This window comes from Ursus arctos, unplaced genomic scaffold (assembly GCF_023065955.2).
Source record: "Ursus arctos isolate Adak ecotype North America unplaced genomic scaffold, UrsArc2.0 scaffold_7, whole genome shotgun sequence".
NCBI classification, from domain to species: domain Eukaryota; kingdom Metazoa; phylum Chordata; class Mammalia; order Carnivora; family Ursidae; genus Ursus; species Ursus arctos.
In genome coordinates, this window is record NW_026623089.1 from 30,908,946 (window position 1) to 30,935,162 (window position 26,217).

The 26,217-nt window shown below is 36.7% G+C and overlaps 1 protein-coding gene across 1 annotated transcript in view; it reads right to left on the reverse strand.

The window, feature by feature from the left end:
• The window catches only part of CC2D2B (coiled-coil and C2 domain containing 2B), a 91,063-nt gene that overhangs the window by 56,302 nt on the left and 8,544 nt on the right, over positions 1 to 26,217 (reverse strand). Inside the window, exons 6-15 of the mRNA XM_026493744.2 lie at positions 24,490 to 24,685; positions 24,002 to 24,138; positions 23,772 to 23,900; positions 15,354 to 15,563; positions 13,441 to 13,538; positions 7,979 to 8,119; positions 6,177 to 6,285; positions 5,857 to 5,975; positions 3,320 to 3,497; positions 560 to 710 (exon numbers count right to left, since the gene is read on the reverse strand). Of these exons, the coding sequence (XP_026349529.2) occupies positions 560 to 710; positions 3,320 to 3,497; positions 5,857 to 5,975; positions 6,177 to 6,285; positions 7,979 to 8,119; positions 13,441 to 13,538; positions 15,354 to 15,563; positions 23,772 to 23,900; positions 24,002 to 24,138; positions 24,490 to 24,685 (1,468 nt within the window). The remainder of the gene's footprint in view (positions 1 to 559; positions 711 to 3,319; positions 3,498 to 5,856; positions 5,976 to 6,176; positions 6,286 to 7,978; positions 8,120 to 13,440; positions 13,539 to 15,353; positions 15,564 to 23,771; positions 23,901 to 24,001; positions 24,139 to 24,489; positions 24,686 to 26,217) is intronic.

Sequence of the window (26,217 nt, forward strand, 5' to 3'; positions counted from 1 at the left end):
ACTTGTTTGTATACAAGCAGCTGTGAAACTCCTAGCTAGGAGGGTGAAAGAAGGCATCTGGGGGAGAAGGAAAGGAATGGCAGTGTTCTCACGGACACGCTGACTTGAATTTCATTGCATGAGGAGTGAAATCAATTGAAAAACAAGTGAGCAGAAACATCCCTTCTTCCTTCTCTCCTTTTCTCTTTTTCCCTCATTCCTTCTCTATCTCCCTTTTCTATTCAGCTCAAAGATGCATCAATACATCCCAGAGCATCTTTAGGCTTCGCTAAAGCAGAGACAGAAGCAGAGTGGTCTCTCCATTCAGGAGCAGGCTCCTGTTCCAGACAGCATAGTGCTCTTGTCTCAGGTGATTTAGGAAAAGCACAGGTGCCAATTCCAAATTTTAGATTTCCCAAAGATCTGATTCAAGACATTGTTAAAATGTTAGTTTAATACACTTTAAAACTAATCCTGTAAACATAGCACTCTTTATTCACATAAATGACCCAGGGTCAGGTAGGATATGGAACTCCCAAGAGACTGAAGGTAGGGAGGGGGACATGTTAAATAAACTTACTGCTTCCTACTTCTCCATACGCAGGTATGACCAGCTCATCAGAGCTAAACTCTACATATTCCAAAACAGTTTTGCTTTTCAACTCTGTGTTATTAGGTAAAGGTAAATATAGTTTTGCCAGTAAACTTGTCCTTTTACTTATCTCATAAACCTAAATATAAAAGAAATGGTTGATAGCTCACTGAAAGTACAAAATGCGGGAGGAGGGAGCTAAAATGAGAACCCTCAATTAACACATTTTTATTCTTTTTTAAAAATACTAGCATATAAAATAGGTATTTCTCTAGAGCATCTCACCCATGTGATTATGAGAAAGGAGATAATCTAAGTCCTTAAAAATATAATGCCTTTTACTGGTTTCAAAGAAAATGATTTGAATTAAAGGATTACAAATAGAGTTCTGAGCACATAGGTACATATAACACAATACTCAAAAAACTTACTTTTGTACAGCACTTTTAAAGTTCTTTATCTCATTTAAGCCTGATAAAAATGATTAGGAAATAGGTATTACTTTTCCAATTTTACAAATGCAGAAATTGAGTCTCTATATGAAACTACATTAGTTTTTATTATAAATGGTAGAAATTCAGGTTGAATTGCTTAGGAAAGGGGGAGATTCATTGGTTCATAGAATCAGAGGACAAGTCGAGCAAGCTATGGGAGGCAGGGGAGGGAGAAAGTGTCCCAGAAGAAGGAGTAAGGGAGGGGCTGAGTAGACAGCTCCATAGATGTCCACTGGGTATTAAACCCAGGTCTTCTGATTCTGTATGCTGTTCTTTCTACTACCATTCCATCGCTGCCATAACTACAAACCTAATTTTTTTTTTTAAGAAAAATCTTATTTTGACCTATACTGTGTTGTCAGTGTTTGGGAAAACAGTGACATGTGCTCCAAAAAAAAAAGGAAATCAAGGAGGGAAAAAATGCTTCTTGAAAGGTAAGAATGTGTCAATCAAAAGGATGGTTAATTAACCAAAAAAGCAGAGAAAAATGAAAGTCAAAGAAGCAAATATTTTTTCTGATCATCTAAATATTGTCCCCAAAAGAGTGACTATAAGTCAGCACTCTAGTTCCTTGACAAAGGCATCCCTCACACAGAAAGGTTTGTAGGGGTTGTAGCTTACAGTATTCAGGCCTATGAAAGAAATTTCGCAGGGCAAATCGGTAAACTGGCTAACTGAAAAGAGGCATGACTACACTGATAACTACATTCAAATGTTAAATTGGCATTTTTGATTTTACACATCAGCCTTGTGATTTGTTTAGGGGTTGTAGACATATTCTCCTGGGACTGTCAAATCCAGTTTCTGGGACTGCAGGGCTGGAGGCCAGACCCTGGAGAGTAAAGGTAAAGGTAGAGAATTCCACCTCCGTGAGTGAAGTCTCCTGGGAGAGCCTTATCTCCTGATGGCAGCTCTCAAAGCCACTGTGTGGCTGGGATGGAGTGTCAAGAATGAAAATGGGCTGTCTAAGTGGGAGAACTAGAATGTTCAAAAGTTCAGAAGTAGGAAATTGCAAGGATGTATGGGGAAAAAACCAAGCAGTTCAGTTTGGCTACAGTGAAAAATGAATGAAGAGGAATGATAAGGAGTAAATTCAAAATGTAGGTCAGAATCTGTTAGGTCGGGTCGCATAGATTTATTTTGCAATTTTTGCCGTTGCTCCTGGTGCATTTTAACCCTAGCTAGATTCCCTTCTTTCCCTGCCTCTTAGTTTGCTAAGATCATGTTCGAAGTGGTAGGATAATGAAGGATTCAAAATACACATTTTTCTACTTGGGGGTGCGGGCAAGTTTTATACTTCAAGTGGTTGGATTATTACATCGCAATTTATTTTAGGTACAATAGGAAAGTATATTCAGTATACTTTTTAAATAGGAATTTCAACAGAGATACATTTTGAGATGATAGAAACTTGATAGTACAGATGAACAAAATGAATGTGCCTCTGATCAGGGATAGAAAAAAATTAATTTAGGCATTGTAAAAATATCTTTGATTTAGATTCATAGTTATAATTCTCTCCCCACTCCTCACAGCTCACTCGATGCTCACATACACAAATTTTTATTCCCTCCTAACTTTCCTTTCAGGTCTAGTTGCAAGTTTAACCCCTATGTTAGCCATCAAGGCTTCTTATCTAGACTCCCTTCATGTCTCTAATTTTTCTCCATTGTCCCATTTTCTTCTCCCTTTAGTGCAGGGGTTCTTATGCTGGGGTCTTCAGACAGGGTTAAGGAGTCTGTTGTGTGTATGTTCTTTCATCAGATTCTTGAAGGGATCCAAAACATAAATAAACAGACGAATAAATAAATAAACAGACAAACGAACAAATAAACAAACAAAACACATACATACATACAAATTCAGCAAGACACTGAAATCACTAAATCAGGGCTGAGACAGTTTGGAGAAATCATTCAAGACTAACAATAGCTATGCTACACATTATAGTTTAAATAACCCTCTTCCATATCACTAGCAAATGAAGAATAGTGCTGCACATCCAGGGTTGATAGGAATTTTAGCAGGAGAGAATGGAAGTATTTAGAATAACCACGAATCAAATAATTTTGTATTTGTAGCATAAAAGACCATTGCTGAGTTATAAATATATTATTTATAAATATCTTGCCTACCCATATAGGTCAATCATCTCTAAATAGAAATTACTTGTCACATATAACAGTAACTAACAAGAAGTTTAAAATTATGTATGGCATAAGATAAGATACAAAAGTAAATGACAATGGCATACCTCCAAGCAAATTGTTTCAGGCCAGTATATTAACTGAATACTGAAAATTTGCTGAAACATGACTTTAAAATCAAACTGAAGAGGAGATACGGAAGTGCAAGTAATCTGTTTATTGTTGTATAGTATTTTAATAAAATATTTAAGCTTCTGAATTTTGGCTCTTCTCTTTTGTTCGTGCCTAAAAATTAAACAAATCTTTAAGGGATCCTTGAAAAACAAAATGGATACAAAATATTGTTCTTTTGAAAATACACCTGAGCATGTTAAAGTATGACCATTTTAGAGGACAAATGCTATCTTTAAGCCCAATAACGCTTGCCTATGTGTGGATAAAATCCTCTCCTACTTGAATGTTTTTTTAAAAAGATATTTACTCAAAAATAGAGAAAGAACTAAAATCAAGGTACTATAAATCACTCAGTTATTTATTTTACTAAATTGAAACTTAAAGAGATTATAGCACTTACCCATCTTATCAGATGTCTTATAAGAAAACTGAGGAACTTAGGAATGGGGTAGGGGAGCTTGAATTAAAAATTGGAAAATAATAAAAAATCATTATTAAAAAAAATAAAATAAAAGGGTGATATAACAAAAAAAAATTGGAAAATATTTTCTAACTTTCAGAAGAAAGACACACTTTTAAAAGAAATATGCCATGTTTTCAATAACCTCATTGAGGTGGCTCTCAGTCAACAGGCTTGCTGTGTCCTCTTTAAGGTCTTTATAAATCCCTTTAGGCCTTAGATTGTACACTCTTTTCCTCCAGGACATTCTTTCTCTAACTGCAAAGATCAGAGAGGCAAGCCAGAATCCCCGGGCTTCTAGAAAACCCTTGCTGGGAAATAAACTGATCCCTTAAGTGATTTGAAACTCCTGAAGAGAGTCTTCCAGCCATTCATTTGATCATTCACCCAACATCTATTGACTATCCTCTCACCCGCAAGGCAACTGACCTAATGATGTTTAGGACTTCTCTTTTTCAGAAGGAAGAAGACTGGTTGGAAGATAAGCTCTAGGATGAAACATAACATGCCCTTCTGTTCTCCACCCTAATGGTCCTATGGGTCCAGTATCTCCCGGCGCCCATATCAGCCCATGTTCTCTGTAACCTTTTCAGAGGGTTAGGAGACAAAAGATTACTTATTTTTCCTATCTCCCTGTTGGCCTCTTCTAACCATCTTCTCAATTAACTTTAGAGAAATATGTTAGGTATATTTCCCCTTTATGTTGCCCTCTGAAAGTAGTTTTAATAATGAGCTCATGAACTGATTATGAAAATTCATTAATTCAGGATTATATTTATCCACAGGAAATCTTGCCTTTTTCATCACCTCTAAACTCGCTGTAATTCTTCTTTAATCCTTGTATTCCCTTCATCTTTGTCCTTGACATCAGTATATTCTTCTTTTCTAGGAATCAATCCTTACTCAACTGGACATTTTAAATGGATAATGACAGCAATGCCCAACAACAGCAATAGCTTTGAGAAGACAGAACACGTCCCACTTCCTTTTGCTTTGACTTCCACTAAGTTTTAGCCTCCATTTACCGTCCTCCTTCTCTTTCCCCTCTTTACTTCTCACTTCCATTTTATGGCTCATGTTTGCTTATCCTTGTTTAGATGATCCTTTTGTATGCATGTCTTACATAATAATTATCTCAGGTCCTCTTTGGAAGGAGGTGTAGAACAAATGAAGCATTCCTCTACTGCTGCACTTTGCTGGTCAGAAAGAGGGTACTGGTAATCGTGCCTTTGTGTCTGCTACTCTTTATGTTCATTTTAAATGTAATCATCCATCCAAACATTTCATAAATATGAATATTTATTGGCCATTTACTACCCTCCAACGCTGTGCTAAATGACGCACATTCACAATACTCAAAGATGACTGTACAAAGCATCCCATGGGACAGAGATGTTGAAAAGCTGAACTTAGTTCAGTGTTCTAAGTTGCCATATCCTCTATAAAGGAGATGAGATCCATAGGCCCAGAGATGGGAGAAATGGGCATCTATATTAGATCTGTTTTTGCATGAATGTCCTGGGAATAGGGAGAAAATAGCTCAAGGAAAAAGTCACGACTGGGAGGGAAAGAAGTTTGTGTCAAAGTAGAAAATTGCCCAGAGGATCCTCCAGATACAGAATACTTTTTATGAAAGCAAGAGGTCCTCTTAATAAGCATGGGCAACCACATAATCTTATTTTTTACAGTGGCTTTATATCCTACCTATCTATACATGAACAAAACTTACTGCCATAGCAAAACAAAAAAACAATCATCAAACCCAACAGGTTTGTGTCCTACCTTGGTCATGAATTAGAAGTGCGACCCTGGGCAACTTACCCTTCCATAAGTATAGATTGCCCCATCTCTAAGATAAGGATAATACCAATAAGGATAAGGGCTATGGTTGCAATTAAATGTGCAAATATATTTAAAAACTTAGTAAAGTGCCCAGCATATGGTACTCACTCTATTAAAACAATATAATAGACAATATATAATAAAGAAACAATCCTTTAAAATGCTTACAGTGAACACTTGAATATGTTTGTTAATTCTGCAGTGAAAGAAAGTTGTGGCATCAAGGTAATTGAACTTATTCTTTCAATATCTGTTTCTTCAAGTTCTGAAGCTAAACATGAGAAGCTCTAGAAACCAAAATATAAATATATAATTTATAATGTTAGTTTACTGTTTTAAGACAACTATTCTTAAAATTAAACTTTTATTTTTTGTGTTTGTCATTTTGTTCGGTAACCGTTACAAATACCAGGACTTCCTATTCTACCAAACAATTAAATATTATAACCAGTTAAGGGGAGTTGAATGTTATTTTGCAATATAAATACCTCCTGTTTTTCCCCATTCTTAAATGCTTTTCCTTCAGTTTTCTTCTCCGTCTCAGACATTTCTAACAGTTCTTCTAGGTTTTGTTCATCACATTTATTCATTTCTATCCTAAATAATAATAAACATAATTATTTGAAGCAGAAATAGTGTAAGTATTTGAGATTTGTTATTGGTGTTGCTAACACACATACACACATACGACCAATCTCTTACAACAAATTATTTTACATCCCAAGGATGATAGTACCAAGAGTAAGAGTGAATGGTGAGCAGGCAGGACTGGTCCAGAGCTACTGTTCTGAACAAGCTTATGGCACCCAGGGCTCTCCTTTCCTGCTCAGGAGTTCAGAATGCATGTGTGTATCAGACTGGTTTAAAGAAGTGGAGGCAGGTAAGCAAGTTTACTTGAATTCAGGACTCTACAATAAAGTTTCAGGCTGGGTAGGTTTAGAAATTGTCAAAAGCCCTTTCGCTAAAAACCACTGCAGCAGGAAAAAAAATCAACAAAGTAAACATCTTTCTTAATAGGCTGAAGTTACACTAATCTCTTACAGTTTTGAAAAAAGACAGTGGGTTATGGGGAGGCAACCGATTATTTTCACTGTAAGTTCACAAACAGCTTAAATGATTAACAAGTACAGTTTTTAATTGTAACCATCTCCCCCACTAACCATGTTTTTAGGACTGTGTGTTTCACCTAGGAATGTGACTGCTGGCTCTAGGTGCAGCTTTAAAAGAAAGCGCTACTGTTTTCAAATGGATGTAGCATTTGCATTCCCATCAGCAATCAATGAGAGCTCCTGTTACTCAGTATCCTCGTCAGTATTTGTTATTGTCTTTTTAATTTCATTTTGTTTCGGATTTTAGCTGTTCTAAATTGAGGGAACAGAAGGCAAGCTGAGGACAAAGCAGAAACTGACACCCCGCAACCCCCCACCCCACGGGATGTATGTGACATTCCTCAGGCACTCTGGCTGCCCTAAAGGACAAAGAAATAGTTAACCTATAGTGACCACAATCCTGCAAGACTTGAATCTCCCTCAGTTTATGTCCTAGCGATCTACAAGAACAAAGCATTTCTATCAATAACCTAGCTTCCAGAAGGAAATGTAGATACAACTAAATGTGCTTATAATCTGCAGCTTGCAGGAAGTTCCCAACTATCTTCCTGTTAATGCCTTACTAGAGGGGTAAACAACCTTAACTTGACAATGGCAAGGCCTCCTGTGAGTTTTTTTAACATATGAAAGTTCTTTCTTCCAAACCTCCCTTTTTCTTTACCTCCCCCAACCCTGTAGTATATAATCAGCCACCCTTCACAACCCCAGTGCGGCAGCTCTTTCTGCCCACAGGTCCTGTCCCCGTGCTTTAATAAACCACCATTTTGTACCAGAGACGTCTCAAGAATTCTTTCTTGGTCGTCGGCTCTGGACTCCACCCCACTGAACCTCGCCGATATCCCACAACCTCATCATAAATGGCGTATAGTATATTCACGTTGGGGTTTTAATTTACATTTCTCTATTGACAGGATATCATGCTGAACATCTTTTCATGTGTTCACTTGCCATCCATACGCTTTCTTTAGTGAAGTATCTGTTCAAATCTTTTGCCCATTTTAAAAATTGAGTTGTCTTATTAAGTTTTAAGAATTATTCATATATTCAAGATATAAGTTCTTTGTTGACAACATCAAATAGCTGTCTAGCTTCTGGATTTTTCTCCCCGTTACTGTGAATTTCCAGTTATTCATGGGCAGTTCCTCAGGAGACCTGTAAGAACAAATAGAGCAGCCACTCACCTTTGAAACTGTAACTTTACAGGGGTGCTTGTAAACCCTTGCCGTTGTCGAAGGGATTTTATTTGTTTCCAAGTCTGTAATATACTGCGTAATAGAGAGAAGTCTTTTCCCCTTTCTAAGTCATAGAGCTGTTTCGTATTACTACAACAAAAAAGGTAGATCGAAAATACACTGGTGGATTAGAACTATACATCATTAAAAATGGCCTGGAAGAATGTATTACACTAACTCTTCTGGATCCCCCACCTCATGATTTTTCTTTTTTTCATTTTACCCACATCTTGAAATTCCATTTAGAGATTAATTTCTTTATGACTTGAAGATTTTTCACTTTTTTTTTAAGATTTTATTTATTTATTTGACAGAGAGAGACAACCAACGAGAGAGGGAACACAAGCAGGGGGAGTGGGAGAGGAAGAAGCAGGCTCCCAGTGGAGCAGGGAGCCCTATGTGGGGTTCAATCCCAGGACCCCGGGATCACGCCCTGAGCCAAAGGCAGATGCTTAATGACTGAGCCACCCAGGCACCCCGGTTTTTCACTATTCAAAAGTGCTCTGCTAAAATCCAGGCTTTTCCAGATGGTCTGTCATTCTGGAGTGTATTCATCATATTTTTTTCAGGTTAATGACTGAAACCATTACTTCAAATTTAGAGTTACTTTGCTGGATGGGGTAGTGATAATATCATTTGGATACTGAGGTAATATACTGTTTTAAAAGATGCTTATTCTGTTTCATGACTTTGCAAACACACTATTAGTATGCCAAATTACACTAACTGACTTTCTAATGTTAAATCATCCTTGCACTCCTGGAATGATCCCAACTTCACTGTATTATTTGATAGAATTCTGCTTAGCATATTTGTAACTATGTTTATGAATGAAGTTGGGTTGCAATAGTTTTTGTATTGTTATCAAGTTTTAATTTCAAGGATAATATAACCTCATAAATGGAGTTAAGAATGTGGCCTCTTGGGGCGCCTGGGTGGCACAGCGGTTAAGCGTCTGCCTTCGGCTCAGGGCGTGATCCCGGCATTATGGGATCGATCCCCACATCAGGCTCCTCTGCTATGAGCCTGCTTCTTCCTCTCCCACTCCCCCTGCTTGTGTTCCCTCTCTCGCTGGCTGTCTCTATCTCTGTCAAATAAATAAACAAAATCTTAAAAAAAAAAAAAAAGAATGTGGCCTCTTTTTCTATTTTTTGAAAGAGTTTGTGGAAATGGAAGTCATATTTAAATCAGAGGCTCCCAACCTTTCCTATATCAGAGGAGGGCCTGCTGAACATGGATTGCCAAGCCCCACCCCCAGAGTTTCAGATTCAGTAAGGCTGTGGTGGACCTGGTAATTTGCATTTTTAACAGGTTTCCAGGTGAAAATGATGCTGCTGGTCTGGGGAACCACACATTTTGAGAATCCGTCTTTTCAATGTTCTACGGAATCCTAATTTTGTCTTCTGAGCCTGGAGTTTTCTTTGCAGAAAGATTTCAAATTACTGATTTCATTTCTTTAACAGTGATTGAACTCTTTAGGGGATTTTCTTGTTCTTTCACTTCTTGGGTATCTTCTGGTTGTATTTTTTTTTTTAAGGTTTTATTTATTTATTTTAGGAGAGACAGAGAGACAGCGCAAGCAGGAGGGGCAGAGGGAGAGAGACTCCTTAGCAGACTCCGCACTGGTAATGGAGCCTGACACATGGCTCAATCCCAGGACCCTGAAGTCATAACCTGAGCCAAAACCAAGAGTTGGACACTTAACTGATTGTACCATTCAGGTACCTCTAGATGTATTTTTTAAAGAGTTTATTTATTTATTTATTTGAGAGAGAGAAAGCCAGAGAGAGAGTACGAGTGGAGGGGAGAGGCAGAAGCAGACTCCCCACTGAGCAGGGAGCCCGACGTGGGGCTCCATCCCAGGACCCCAGGATCATGACCCAAGCCGAAGGCAGATGCTTAACTGACTGAGTCACTGAGGCGCCCCTACCCCTCGTTAATCATTTTTGTGATTTCTCCTTTCACTTCGTTTTTGGCTTTTGCACATTCCTTACTTTTTTTGCCATCTTGGCAATAGGTTTATAAACATTATATTTGTATTTTATCAGACATTTTTCCTGAATAAAAGGCAATAGTAAGGAAAAACTTCACAGAGTATGTGACACTCAATTCAAATTAATGAACACATAATAAATATCTGTTATGTGTAGGCAATATTTTGGGTGCTGGTAACTACTATCCCAGCAGAGAAAAATACAGAACAAGTAATTACAAATGTGATGAATATTATGAAAGGGGAACTACATAAATGTTATGTGAGTTTACAAAAAAGGGAGAATTTAATCTAATGTAATGGGCAAGTAAGAGCCTCCCTGAGAAAGTAACATGCAATTGAACAAAATGCATATTTTGACTAAGCGTTGGGCAGAAAACAATGAAAGAACCTTCTAGAAACAAGAGGCATTAAAACAAGATATATAGATATTAGAGAGTATAGTCCATTTAGGGCAGTGAACTACGAAGTTCCAAAGCAGAGAGCCCTAACCATGAGGCTGGAGAGGTAAGCAGGAGCCAGATTGCACAGGGCCTTACAGATCATGCTAAAGCTATTAAATTTTATTGTGGAGGTAAAGAAAGCCACTGATGTGGTTTCATTTATATAGAAAAATCACTCCAGTTTCAATATGGAGCATGGCTTTAAAAGAGGTATTTTAGGAGACTGAGTAGTCAGGCTATGAGATAAGCACCTGAAATAAACCAGAATCAATGGGAATGGTTACTGGTTGGATGTGAGGGATGAGAAGACAGGCAAGAAGCGGGGGTCATGAATGATTTACAGCTTTCTATCCTGGGTACCACCTGATTGTGGGTACCAGGCACTTGGTAGACTGTCGTTAAATGTTAAATATATATCTTTTCTAATAGAAACACTTTTTTCAAATGTCCACAAACTATTCTTTGCAGCATTTCAACACCACTCTAAAAATTTTCCTGAGTGGAAATCTATTACATTGCTTTCTTCTGCTTTGATAAAGCAATGACCTCTTCAATGACCCTCCTACACACACACACACACACACACACACACACGCACACACACAGTAGTAGACCTTTATCTACCACCATCAGACCCCATCTAAGCCTGCTTTACTCTTTCCTGCATTAAAGCTTTCTTGTTCTAAGGGAAACAAAAACAAAAATGAACTACTGGGACTTCATCAAGATGAAAAGCTTCTGCACGGCAAAGGAAAAAATCAATAAAACTAAAAGGCAACCTATGGAATGGGAGAAGATATTTGCAAATGACATATCAGATAAAGGGCTAGTATCCAAGATCTATTAAGAACTTATCAAACTCAACACCCAAAAAACAAATAATCCAGTCAAGAAATGGGCTGAAGACATGAACAGACATTTCCCCAAAGAAGACATACAAATGGCCAACAGACCCATGAAAAAAATGCTCCACATCACTCATCATCAGGGAAATACAAATGAAAACCACAATGAGATACCACCTCACACCAGTCAGAATGGCTAAAATTAACAAGTCAGGAAACCACAGATGTTGGCGAGGATACAGAGAAAGGGGAACATTCTTCCACTGTTGGTGGGAATACAAGCTGGTGAAGCCACTCTGGAAAACAGTATGGAGGTTCCTCAAAAAATTTGAAAATAGAACTACCCTAAGAACCAGCAATTGCACTACTGGGTATTTACCCTAGAGATACAAATATAATGATCTGAAGGGGCACCTGCACCTCAATGTTTATAGCAGCAGTGTCCACAATAGCCAAACTATGGAAAGAGGCCAGCTGTCCATCGACAGATGAATGGATAAAGAAGATGTGACACACACACACACACACACACACACACACACACACACAGACATACACATACATACAATGGAATATTACTCAGCCATCAGAAAGGATGAATACTTACCATTTACATTGATGTAGATGGAATTGGAGGCTATTTGCTGAACGAAATAAGTCAATTACAGAAAGTTATCATATGGTTTCACTCTTATGTGGAATATAAGAAACAGCACAGAGGATCATAGGGGAAGGGAGGGAAAACTGAATGGGAAGTCATCAGAGAGGGAGAAAAATCTTGAGAGACTCTTAATTATAGGAAACAAACTGAGGGTTGCTGGAGGGGAGGTGCATGGGGAACGGGGTAATTGGGTGATGGGCATTAAGGAGGTCATGTGATGTGATGAGCAACTGATGATTTACTGAACTCTGTATCTGAAACTAATGATGCACTATATGTTGGCTAATTGAATTTAAATTAAAAAAATAAAGCTTACTTGTTCTGTGTTCATTATGCCAATGTCTGTTCTTTGCCTTCAATTTTAATCTTATAAATAATACCTATTTATTGTTTTGTAAATATTGATGGCTTCTATTCACTCGTTCATTCATTCATTCAAGTAATATTTACTGAGTGCTCATTATGTGCCAGGCCTTTGCAAGGTATATGTCAACCTTCTCAAGTAACATTGTTTGCATTTAACTAGATTACTCTAGGAAACCAATTATTTAAATTGACTGTTGCTTCTAGAGGTTGTAAAACCATGTCAGGGCAATGGGCAGGGAAATTCTTTAACTATCAAATCACTCCCTTATATAGACAATTATTGTGTCTTTATGCATAGGTGAACTTTCTATCCAGTAAGCACCTTCCAGTGAGCTTTCCTGTTTTTGGACAGTCCTTGACAAATAATTATGTTTTGTCTTAGAATTATGTTTCCAGTTATTTCATATTTTCTTAATTTCTCTTCCCAACTACTCTGTAAGCTAATGGTTCCCAACTTATAGACTATGTTTTTTTACAGGGGTTCTTAAATCTATGTGTTCTTTGAGTGTTACCTTTAGACTGAATTAGTAATACATCTTGTATATGTGTATATATGGACTAATTCTCAAATATATACAAATGCTTGAGACTAATATGATCCTAACAATATTAGTGAACTCATAGTGGTTTATAATTAGCATATAATTAACATGTGGTTTTTTTAATCAATGGATATTAAAACTACAACTACTTTCATGTGACACTTTTATGAAATATTTTTACACAAAACTGGGTCTTAAGGAAAGGTTGGAGACATTTCTGTAATTGCCTAAAGAGTAGGGACCTTTTCTTTTTCTTATTTTTTTTTTTAAAGATTTTATTATTTATTTATCTGACAGAGATAGAGACAGCCAGCGAGAGGGGGAACACAAGTAGGGGGAGTGGGAGAGGAAGAAGCAGGCTCATAGCGGAGGAGCCTGATGTGGGGCTCGATCCCATAACGCCAGGATCACGCTGTGAGCCGAAGGCAGACGCTTAACCGCTGTGCCACCCAGGCGCCCCATCTTTTTCTTATTTTATATCCTCCATAGCAAGTGCAATACTCTGCTTAATGAAGTTACTTGATAAATGCTTGATAAATACATTAATGGTCCCAAACCTACCTTATCTGCCAATAATAATCTTGTAAAGATTTTTTGGTCAGCTGGCTTATTTCCAAATTTTCGTTTGCTAATTTGGTAGCATCTGTCAGTGCTTTTAGCTACAACAAAGAAAAGAGCTTTTTTGTATATTCCATCCACTGTTAATAGCACTCTAATTTCTCCAAAGGTCTAGGTGTGTGCAGCAGAAACACAACTGTATAACTTTTTGTGTATTACTGTCTTACCTTCCAAAATATATCTCATATAAGCACCTTGGGGCAGAACTGAGAAGAGCCTCAATATCTTAGAAATAACCAGTATGCCTAGAACTTTCTAGGTAATCAGTTCATCAATTAATGTTTAAAAAATCCAATCAATCAAGATGGCAGATCGAGCACAGGAATCTACCTTATCTTCCACCTAAAATCCCATGGTTATAGAAAAGATATGTTTATCTGTCTTTATTCATATCCACTGCCAACATCACATCCATATCTATACATGTATATTTACAACTGTGTTTATATCTATATCTCTATATAAAAAAATAAATATATAACAACATAGGAAAACAAGAAAAAACGATATACTAAGGAAAGCATAAGATAGAAATATCCACAGAGAATATCCAAAGAGAAATAAAACTGGAGGAAACTGTACCCTAAAACATGTGTAGGAGAAATTTGCACAGTTAGGGACAGTCTGTAGGAACTCCAAGACTAGAGTCAATTAATATAAACTTTTACTGGAAGAAATCAGAGAGGACCTCAACAAACAGGATGACATACTATAGTTCTGGATGAGGGAATGCAATTTTTATAAAGATAAAATTTCCTTCAAAATTAATATAATAATATAATGTAATCATAGTAAATATGGTAATAGAATTTTAAAAATAGAAGTTGACAGGCTAATTCTAAAGTTCATATGGACTTATGGATCAAATCTTTAAGAGCATCCAAAAACATTCTAGAAAAAACAAGGAGTCACTTGTTCTACTACATTATAATTTAATAATATAATAATTAAAACAGGGCAGGATTAGGCCATTACGTCAATGGAATAAATAGTCCTTATATCAATGTAAATATGTGAAGTTAGTTTAAAATAAAGGCAGAATTTTAAATTAGTAGGAAATTAGGTGTTTGGATATTAGGTTAACCTTTTGGGGGAAAGAAACTGAATTGAAGCCCAATCCCACAAGACACAGATATAAACTCTAGACAGAATATAAGCCTAGAAATTATACATGCACATACACATATATTATTAGAAGCATATATAAGAAGACAACTATAATTTTGGTCACTCAGACACTATTGGTTGCACTTGAAAGGTCATTTTTTTTGTTGGCAAAACCCCAATTTTGTTCAATTGCTTAATCATCTTCCATGTGTTTTAGAGGTAAACCCTGATTAGCCATTTGTAGCAATTTCGTTCTTTTTGCTAGTACTGATTTAGGCATTGATTTCTTTTCTTTTCTTTTTTTCTCTTTCCAAACTTTTATGTACCCTTTATTGGATGACTGGGTTAATCATTCTCAGACCAAGACTTTTCACATTTTATATGAGATTCAAGATCTCTAATATTTTTTTATCAAAAATACTTTATTAGAAGACTTAAAACAACCATATGGCTCTTTTGAGTAGTAATCTGTTCAAATACTCTTCTTGAGTCATAGGCCCAAGAATACCACTGATTAGTGAACCATTTATAAATGCTAAATCTCCTGCAGGATACATTTGAGGCTACCTCCCTGGCCAGTCAACTCCTATAGTTTCTTTTTAGAAAAACTGGAAGCAACTATTGTTCTAATTGGTTAAATATTTTAAATGCTAAGGGAATATATTATAGGATAGCTTGCTCTGTACTATTCGTTTTCTCTTTCAATATTAAATGTTCTGCTCTATAAATATAATGAAAGTCATTCTCACCTTCTCATAAAGCAGCTGAGGTAAATTCTGTTGCTGCCTGTCCTGAAAACACTCATAAAGTTGAAGCAGCCTAGCACATAATACTTGTTCTTGATTGAAGAGAGGATGATGGCTGAATTGTAAACCCACAATGTTGAGATCTAATTGGTACATTTCTCTTTGGCCTTCCATTTTGTTCCTAATAGAGCTTTCCAGATCAGGTTTCACTGCCTTTTAAACAAAAATATGTACACAATGTTAATTTGATTCTTTGTATTTCTTTTGAAATTACAAGTGACTTTTCCTTATAAAAGTAACACATTAATTGCAAGAAAATTAAGGGGTATAGAAAAGCAATAAACAGGGGCGCCTGGGTGGCTCAGTCGTTAAGTGTCTGCCTTTGGCTCAGGGCCTGATCCCGGGGTCCTGGGATGGAGCCCCGCATCGGGCTCCTCTGCTGGGAGCCTGCTTCTTCCTCTCCCACTCCCCCCTGCTTGTTCCCTCTCTCACTGGCTGTCTATCTCTCTGTCCAATAAATACATAAAAAATCTTTAAAAAAAAGAAAAAAAAAAGAAAAGCAATAAACAATAATTTGATCTTTCTTCCTTGAAACTGATTATGGCCCTTGATTTCATAAAATATGTTTATATTACATCTACTTTAATCATCCTGCTATAAATTATTGTCATGTACTTTACTGTTGTTGTGCGTTGGTGGAGTTTAGACTTTTAAGTTATAAGCCCTGCAACAATTTCCTATAGCAACACTATGACAAATGGTGTTTAGATCTGTTGGGTCAATAGTTCAACTACCTTATGAACTAATAGAGTCATCTATGGGCAGGAGTTAAGTGGCAAACCCTGATTAAAACATTGTTCCTACATGAATATATTGGTAATCCCCTGGAAAATTCCCTGGAGGGGCTTGGACCCTCCAGGCAAGTGCAAAGGAGATCATCTTTCTTTATACAGGAGACCGTCTCCACTTGTATACCAGATTGCTCCTAAATTAGTTGAAATCTGTAGGCTTTAAATTATATACAAAATGATTCAATTATGTTTTAGTACCCTATTCTGAATTTAAGCACATTTGTTTGAATATGTATGTGACTGGTTTTTAGGGATGTAATTTGAGAAGGTTAACGGGTTACTTAGCAGGTACAGTCTAGTTTGTGAATGCCTAGCCACTCCCAGTAAGATCCATGATGCATTCACTTGAAAAAGACAGCACAAGCCCTCTCTCTGGACCAGTCTGCTGTAAGAAAGCATGGTTTCCTGTCTGTGCCATTGCTATTAAAGCTGCTGTTATACTGAAAAACTGCCATCCCACCTCTGGCCTAGTATGGCAGATCCTCAAGGACTGCAGGCCACAGTATGATGCCCACATTTCTCCCTCCCTACTCTCTCCTGAGATAGGAATACAAGACAAGAGCTAGAAAGTTTGTTTTGTTTCATCCTTACCTTGTCAGTCTCCATTTTCTATAGAAGGACCAACTCAGAGGGGAAAACCTGCTCTTGATTCCAATTTAGTCAATTGGTAGTAAAATGGTCATGTACCAGGCAAAAACACCAATGAAATGAACAGTTTTGGTATTAAGCAACCAAATTATAAATAAAAGTTTGAACATTAAATTTCCTAAGCTAGAGAGGACTGTTCTATTGAGCAGATACTGCACTGGTCAATTAAGTGAGGAGATTAAGTGAAATTCTAGAACTAAGTATGTTAGCCCCAAAGCACAAGGATATAGGCAATAATAAGTCAAAGGCCAGATAAACACACAAAAACATCCAAGCTGATGACAAGTGTAAGATCTACATAAACACATAGGAGAATGTTGGAAGAGGGAGTAGAGGGCGTAGTCAAATGGTCAGGCAAAACTCAAACAGGCAAATGAGACCTGGGGCAGAGGAATGCGGCAGAGACAACAGCAAAGACAGGACTTTGGTACTCAGGCAGCTCTTACCCGTGCTTCAGTTGCCCTTATATATTTTTTTATTCTGGCGAGAAACCCCAAATGAGCCCTGTCTCTAAGGCTAGCTGGGCAGAGTAACACATGTGGAGAAGATAAAAGGGAAAAGCAGGCAGAAGCATTTGTCTGACACAAATTCCAGAACATCATCTGTTAAGTATGCTACAGAATGAATTTTAATACTCGGTTTAGATGCTTGGTGAAGTGACATTTCCATTTATTCCCAAGTCTAAAGGTCCATGAAATACTGAAATTATGCTTGGATGAAGCTAGAACAGATGCACTTAAGGAAAAAGGTACTTGCTCAGCCCAGTGGTTTCCAATTTGGGATTCTGGTGGTTACAAAGGTTAATCTGGATGGTGGTTAATATTTCTCCAAAATTTGTATATTTTGCATTTATTTGTTATCATTCAATTGTTTGTTCATTCATGCATGCATGCATTCATTCATTCACCGAACTGCCATTGTTTCAGGGATCTCTGTCCCTAAGAATAATGGTCTCAGATAATTATATTAAAACACCTGTGCTTTATCTTCAACAAAATTAGATGAAATTTATTGTCACCATAAGGTGTAAAAGTTATGCCATATAATAGCAAAGAACAAGATAAAACAAATACTAGGGATTTTCTCTCCTCTCTCTTCCATTCTTTTATTTTTATTTTTAATGGGGATGGATGTTTTTAGTAACCAAACTGGAGAAAACAGAAAGATATTGCAATGTTGGGTGTGTGTGCGTGTTGGGAAGGGGGGGCTCATTTATAAAATGTTGGTAAATGTGTTATATTACAAATTAGGATTGGGCAGAGACATTGCCAGTCTCTCATGCTGTGACAGGCACCATGCAAAAAATAATCTTTTCTAAGGTTATGCTAGTCAACTGATGTCTTTCTCTTCTAATGTATACTAGGACCATAAACGTTTACATCTACTGAGATTGCATTACAAATAATATAAGCACTCACTGAGTGTCTACTATATGCTAAGCATTTGGATATGTTTTAGCAATTGACTTGACAGAAAGAAAGAAAAAAAAGAAAGAAAACCCTACTCTGCAGTTAAGCAGCAAAGAGATTAGGTAAATGGAAGAGGTAGATACAGACTGAGACTTGACAGAATCGCAATCCAGTTGAAATCAGTTAAGCCCCTAATTGGATTAAGATGATTATCCCCACTCTATATGCCTAACAAAGCAAAGGCCAGAACTTTTCTGAAAGAAGATACCATCTAGAGCTTTAATAACTTTTCATGTATAATATTTGCAATACAATAAAAAGTCATCAACCATAATAAAAGACAAGTCTAAATGAGCAAAACGGAGAGAAAAAAAAAAAAAAAAAACAGACTCGCAGGAACCCAGATAGCATAGTTACCAGATATAGACTTTAAAGTGGCTATTACTGTGTTTTTAAAAATAGAGTAAAACAGGGGCGCCTGGGTGGCACAGTCGTTAAGCGTCTGCCTTCGGCTCAGGGCATGATCCCCGCGTTCTGGGATCGAGCCCCACATCAGGCTCCTCTGCTATGAGCCTGCTTCTTCCTCTCCCACTTCCCCTGCTTGTGTTCCCTCTCTCGCTGGCTGTCTCTCTGTCAGATAAATAAATAAAATCTTTAAAAAAAAAAAAAAGTGAAAGAGATAACACATGAAAACATGGCATATTCCAGGAGGAAACTGGAATATATACATAAGAATCAAATGTCAGATGAACATTTTAAAGCTAAAAATATACTGAAAATACCTGAAATTAAGAATTCATTAGACAGGTGATTCTGGGAATATGGTGGCACTATAGTTTTAGATAGTCCCAAATCTCTACCATTAAAACAGGCAGAGCAACTAGAGAGCACAGCCAAAAAGTCCATAGACGAGATCCATAGCAAAACTACATCTCCAAGAATCCCTTGTGAAACCCAAAATACAAGTGGATGGAGACAAACCACCAATAATAGAAAGCTTGCATAGTACTGGTGATGGAAGAAAACAGAGAAGCCGTGAAGCATCTGAAGGTCCTGACAGCAGGAGAACCCCAGAGAGCCAACAGTTGTTCACCAGAAAGTGCAGCGTGCCAAATTAAAAACAGGAGCTAAAAGTGGAAGAGGTTTTGTCTACTCCAACTGTGGGTGAGTGCAAAGGCTTTTGGAGAGGACTAAAGGGGTGTCGAGGAACCCACTTCCTCAGAATTTCTAGGACAAGTCTTCACACTAAAGAGAAACTGCTAGGAGTGGAATAAAAATTGAGAAGGCCAGGGACCAGAGGGATTAGGAAAGAGAAGTTACAAAAAAATATCTGGGAAGGGAAATACAGCCAAGAAATTTCAAAAATCCAGCCACTATATATTTTTAACACTACATAGGAACAACAGAGTTCTGTGACATTATAAGAAAAGTTATCAGGGGGTGCCTGGGTGGCTCAGTTGGTTAAGCGTCTGACTCTTGATTTCAGCTCAGGTCATGATCCTGGGTGGTGGGATTGAGCCCTGCATTCGGCTCCCTGCTCAGCAGGGAGTCTGCTTGACATTCTCGCTCTTCACCTCTTTCTGTCCCTTCCCTGGTGCTTTCTCTCTCTCTCAAATAAATGGATAAATCTTAAAAAAAAAAAAAAAAAAAAAAGAAAGAAAGAAAGAAGAAAAATGAAAAGACAGTAAAATAATATCCCCACAAAGTACAACAGAAAGAAATCCAAAAACAGATAAAAACATAAATGTGCTTTCAAATGAGCTAAAAGATTGGGAAAATTTTATTGACCTTCAAGAACATATATCAGAATTAGAAAGACTGAGAAATGAGGTGACAGAAAATGACAGAAAGAATTAAAAATAAAAAAATATTTTAGGAATTAAGCCTAGGGGCGCCTGGGTGGTGCAGTCGTTAAGCATCCGCCTTCGGCTCAGGGCGTGATCCCGGCGTTATGGGATCAAGCGCCACATCAGGCTCCTCCGCTGGGAGCCTGCTTCTCCCTCTCCCACTCCCCCTGCTTGTGTTCCCTCTCTCGCTGGCTGTCTCTCTCTGTCAAATAAATAAATAAAATCTTAAAAAAAAAATTAAAATAAAACTAGAAGGAGCACAAGGGCAAAGAAACACCATAAAAATGGACTTTTTCTTAAGGTGAAAAAGGGAGAACTCTTTCTAAATAAAAAAGAAATGAATAAAGAGAAAGAATTCATTGGATGGATTTAACAAGAGATAATACAGAGCAGAAAATTAGATAAGTGAACTAGAAGACAGAGCAAATAAAAAATATTCAGACTAAAGATCAGAGAGAAGACAAGTAATAAAGAATATTAAAAAAGCAAAATAAGATACAAGGGGCATGTGTACTTAAAGTCCTATAACAGAAAGAAGAGACTGAGGCATCAGTCATATTTGCTAAGAAAATGGCTAAGAATTTTTCTAAAACTGATGGATGACATGGAATCATACATTCAGGAGGTTCTAATACCCCAAAGCAAAATAAATATTGAAAAACTCACAGCTTAACATATTACAGTAGAAATTATTGAAAACCAAAGAGAAAAACTGAAAACCAAAATAAGACCTTAAGATGGCTTTTCAAGGTGGCCTGGGTGGCTCAGTCAGTTAAGCGTCTGATTCTTGATTTTAGCTCAGATCATGATCTCAGGATTGTGAGATCGAGCTCCATGTCAGGCTCTGTTCAGGGAATAGATTCTGCTTAAGATTCTCTCTTCCCTCTCCCTCTGCCCCTTACACAACCCCCCCCCATAAATAAATAAATAAATAAATAAATAAATAAATACTTAAAAAAAAAAAAGACAGCTTTTCAATAGAAACAATGAGATTCAAAAGAGAGTGGAAAGCTCTCTTCGAAGTGGTAAAAGCAAAATAACATCTAATCTAGAACTCTAGACCGAGCAAAAAATCTCAGACTTTTATTTTATATATTTATTTTTTTACTTCAGAGGTATGCTAGAAATCTCCACTGGACTTGTGTACTTCCACAAAGGCACTCTTGCCCATGGGTGATTGTCAGAATCAGTGTACTTAGGGGAGGAAGACAACAGAAAACTTCTATTCTGCCATTATGATGATACCATTCTCTCCAGCTTTCTTCTCCTTTATCAAGATTGTTTTGGCTATTCAGGGTCCTTTGTGGTTCCATATGAATTTTAAGATTGTTTTTCTGTTTCTTTTGATAGAAATTGCATTGAATTTGTAGACTGCTTTGGGTAGTATGGATATTTTAACAATATTAAGTCTTCCAATCCATGAACACATGATTCTTTCCACTAGACAGTCTTTTATTTTTAAAGAAACTGTATCTATATTTGAAAACATTTCCACAAATAAATTTCCAGGCCAAAATGGATTCATCAGTGAATTCTTCCAAGCACTTATGAAATAAATAACACCAATATTGTACAATTCTCCCCAGAGAATAGAAAAAGAAATATATTTTTCATACAATGGAGTTCTACATAGCAAGAAGATTAAGCCAATTATTGTTGCATGCAACAACACAGAATATCTACGCTATTTTTACACTTATGTAAAACAGGCAAAAGTAGCAGGTAAGAGTAATTACAGTGCTAGAAGTTATAATAGTAGTTACCTTGAGGGGAAATAGTTACTGGAAAAGGACATGAGGGGGACTTCTAGAATGTTGCTAATATTCTATCCTTGTTCTCAAGGACTCATGTTGACTTCATGTAAATTTATCAAGCTAATATACTTGATATATTTGTATTTCTGTACATAAAGATAACTGAGTCAATACATTGCTAACATTCCTCTCAGAGCCTTGGAAAGGGACCTCTGCACAGTTAGGGACCCTAAGCTTAAAACTCATTAGCTTCACAGCAAAACTGCCTCTAATTGAGGCAATGGCAATTCTCTTTTAGGTGTACTGATCTTAAGACACCAGATTGAGGGGCCCCTGGGTGGCTCGGTGGGTTGAGCATCCAACTCTTGGTTTTGGCTCAGCTTATGATCTTAGGGTCATGAGAATAGAGCCCCACATCGGGGTCTGCACACAGGTGGGGAGTCTGCTTGAGATTCTCTCTCTTTCCCACTGCCCCCCCAAAATAAATAAATATAAAAAAAAAAAAGACACCAGACTGAGTATTCTAAAAGTAACTCTATATATGCAATTGAGGATCAGGCACAGATCTGGGAAAGACACATGTTTGGGAGTCACCAGCAAGCACATGGTAGCAGCTGTCATGGAAGTTGGGATTATCAGGCAAAGAATATGAAGAAAAAGACAATAAAAAGACCAAGGACCTAATTTATACATCCTCATCATTGAATTTCTTTGCTTCTGGTTGGGTAGAATTCTACTTATCAAATGATCAGAAGTTTTGGTAGACAATTGTATATGTCTGTAATTTATAAAAGTTTGGAAAATTAAATAGAGCTAAAATGCATTTTATATAGTTAAATAATAAAAGGCTTTCTTAGCAGCACAAAGTGTTGGTATATTTTTAGAAGGTCCTGAGAACAATTTATAAGCAGTATAAAGATATGAAAAACATATCACAATATAAGAAAAAAATTTTTGATTTCCTGAATTCTCTGGGAAAGAAATAGAAACTAGGGAAGAAAAGATCATATATCATATATAAAGAAGATCCTTACATGTTATAGAAAGACAAGGAGACTCCCAAAACTATTCATCTCTTCAGTTGAGGGAACAATTGTAAAGAAAAAGCATTAACTACAGAAGGAAGGCGTGTAATTACTGGGAGAACAGAAGTAACTCACAGGTTCAAAACAACAGAAGAAATAAAGAATAACATCCTATAAGTATTTTTAGTAGGTATTTTTCCACTTTATATCTACTTACAGCCATATTTCTTATATATGGAATAGGTAAGGCAAATGAATGGGCAATTGAGTTTTTGTACATAGTTCTGATTTAAATTTTTCAAGCCAATTTTTAAATATAAATATTTCTGTCTAAATATTTCTTCTCATTAGGTTAATGGACTTCTAATTTTCATAATGTCTTGGAATTATATAAAATTTGTTTCTTTGATTATGTGTATAATACACATTCATTTTTGAAATTTAGAAAACAGACAAAGAAATAGAGAAAGAAATAAAGAAAAAAATTAAAATAATCATGTCCTACTATCCAGAGATAATTATTTGATATATTTCCCACTCTTTTAATCTATCTACTCATATATGTATGTATTTATTCATTCATTGAGAAATTCATTCATTATCTCTTTTTATAAAATTAGGATCATATAATATGACTTTGCATTCTGCTTTTCTCACTTTGCATTTTGAGTATTTCCCTATATCACTGAATATTCTTCAAAAACATAATTTTAATGGCTATTTTACATTTCATGATAGTTTTGACATTACATTACTAGATTTATTAGTATCTTTACAGGGTGAATTAACACCACAAACACATAAGTTATAATTGACATTACAATTGATATTACAATTTAATTACAATTGATTCCAACCAGAATCACAAATAAACTGCTGTTGGTTACCTTTCTGTATATGGTCTTTAGCGCTGGATTTAAAGATCCCTTGCTTGTGTCTGACCTGAAGTTCCATGACTGTCTAATGGGCGAAGGTAATGACATAATTTCTCCACTTTCTTCAAACCAACATTTTCCCTATCAAAAATATTCAAGAAATATCGTAAAAAAATATTTCACTAAAAACAACTGTCACGCACTAACAATGAGTGGTGTAACTTGTTAGCTGGCGCACTTGCCTCTTCTAGGGTAAGCAGGCGATTTTCCATTTTGTTGCAGGTCTTTTTATATATTTGTGGCTTTCTCTGAATATAGAATCCTTCATCTTCCAAAATGCGTGGAATCATATCTTTTGGCAGTTTACGCTGGTTGGCCACTTAAGAACAAAACCTAGATATTACTTTGAAGTCCAAAATATTAAACTGGCATTGACCAAACAAGAAGAAAAAGGTAACTATCATATACCCTACCACTAAAGTTTAGCAGGAATTCTAAATACATATATATATATATATATATACATGTATATATATACATGTATATATATATATGATAAATGAGTTCTTTTAACTAGTTTCCTTAAAGTCAGAGAAGATGTGAAGAACAAATACAGAAAACTTCCTGTAATTTTAGATCAGTACTTTTTATCTATCCAACTTACAAAGAAGATACTATTCTATAATATGATTCATTAATGACTTAAATATTTTGTTGTCAACAATTTTACCTGGAGAACTACTTGGCACACAAATGTTTGCCTGTTGTTTTTTTATTTGTTCTTGATCATCTTCATATTCAGCAGCTTTTACTTCAAGTAAATCGGGGAAAATGATTTCCTCCATAAAATCATCTTGGCCTTCAGTAAAATTTTGTAAATTATCACCAAGCGAAAAATGTTTGGGGTAACTATCATTTACTGATCTCTGCTGAATACCAAAAAGAAAAAATAAGTAAATATGCTGTTCCTAATGATTAATATATAGATAAGCGAGATGTATTGGGACCTTGCTGTGAATTGTCTTTCTGAGCCATGCCACCTAGTTCAAGTTCAAGTTGAAACTGTTATAATAAAATTTCATTGAACATAGGAAGAACTCATTTAAGGCTTAATAGTACATAGTATGATTTTTCTGTAACCCTTCTTTGCAATTCACAATGAAGGACTACTGAAATAGAACTACAATCAAGCACCTCCTCTCCCATGGAAAATGCCCTGAGATATTGGACTATGATATTTCAACCACTAAGAATTCACAGTGTAAGGCAAAGTCCGGAGACGTCAAGCCATGCAGCCTTAAACCACATTTTTTTTTCACCATTCAGAAAGCAGTATTACCTAAAATGATATGGAGCAGTCATGCTGGTTTCTGGATGGTATTTAAAAAAAAAAGAAAAGAGTCAACATAGAAGTCTACAGCAGAGGGGCGCCTGGGTGGCTCAGTCGTTAAGCGTCTGCCTTCAGCTCAGGGCGTGATCCTGGCGTTCTGGGATCGAGCCCCACATCAGGCTCCTCCACTGGGAGCCTGCTTCTTCCTCTCCCACTCCCCCTGCTTGTGTTCCCTCTCTCGCTGGCTGTCTCTCTCTCTGTCAAATAAATAAATAAAATCTTAAAAAAAAAAAAAAGTCTACGGCAGAGTGACTATAGTGAAATTCTGAAATATGATAGATACTATGAAAATTACAAACAATCTGAATATAGGTATCGAAACAGATGTATTACTAAATATAAAAATGGTATACTTTTATATCAGGATCAGAAATTTTATATGAGTCTCTTCACACACACAAAAATCACCAATTCTGGATGACTGTACTTGTCTAATTTGAAATCTATATATATTGAAAAACAGAAGGAGACAGAAAATGTGTGAGTCATGCAAATAAAATCCCTCAATTTTCCAAAACATGCATTTAGAGTTAAGCAGTTAAATTTAAAAATAATCACAGAATTCCTTTGAATAGAGAACCTTACGTGGCTTTGACTAGCTCCGACAAAATTAAGAAATTAATATAGTTAATCAACACCCAGGTTCATATCAAGTCATCACAACATTATACCCTCTTTCCTATCCTCATCATGAAATCAACAAAGTATTTTATATCCAAAAACCTTTATGGCATCTTTTCCAGAATTCAAACCAGGTATGACACTGACATCTACAAGCAAGATTTGGGGGATCTCTACACAGGGGATCTCTGAAGATTCCAGTCACCTACAAAAAGGGGCTTGAGGGGCGCCTGGGTGGCGCAGTCGTTAAGCATCTGCCTTCAGCTCAGGGTGTGATCCCAGCGTTCTGGGATCGAGCCCCACATCAGGCTCCTCTGCTAAGAGCCCACTTCTTCCTCTCCCACTCCCCCTGCTTGTGTTCCCTCTCTCGCTGGCTGTCTCTCTCTGTCAAATAAATAAATAAAATCTTAAAAAAAAAAGGGGGGGGGCTCGAGCTCCCATTACTAG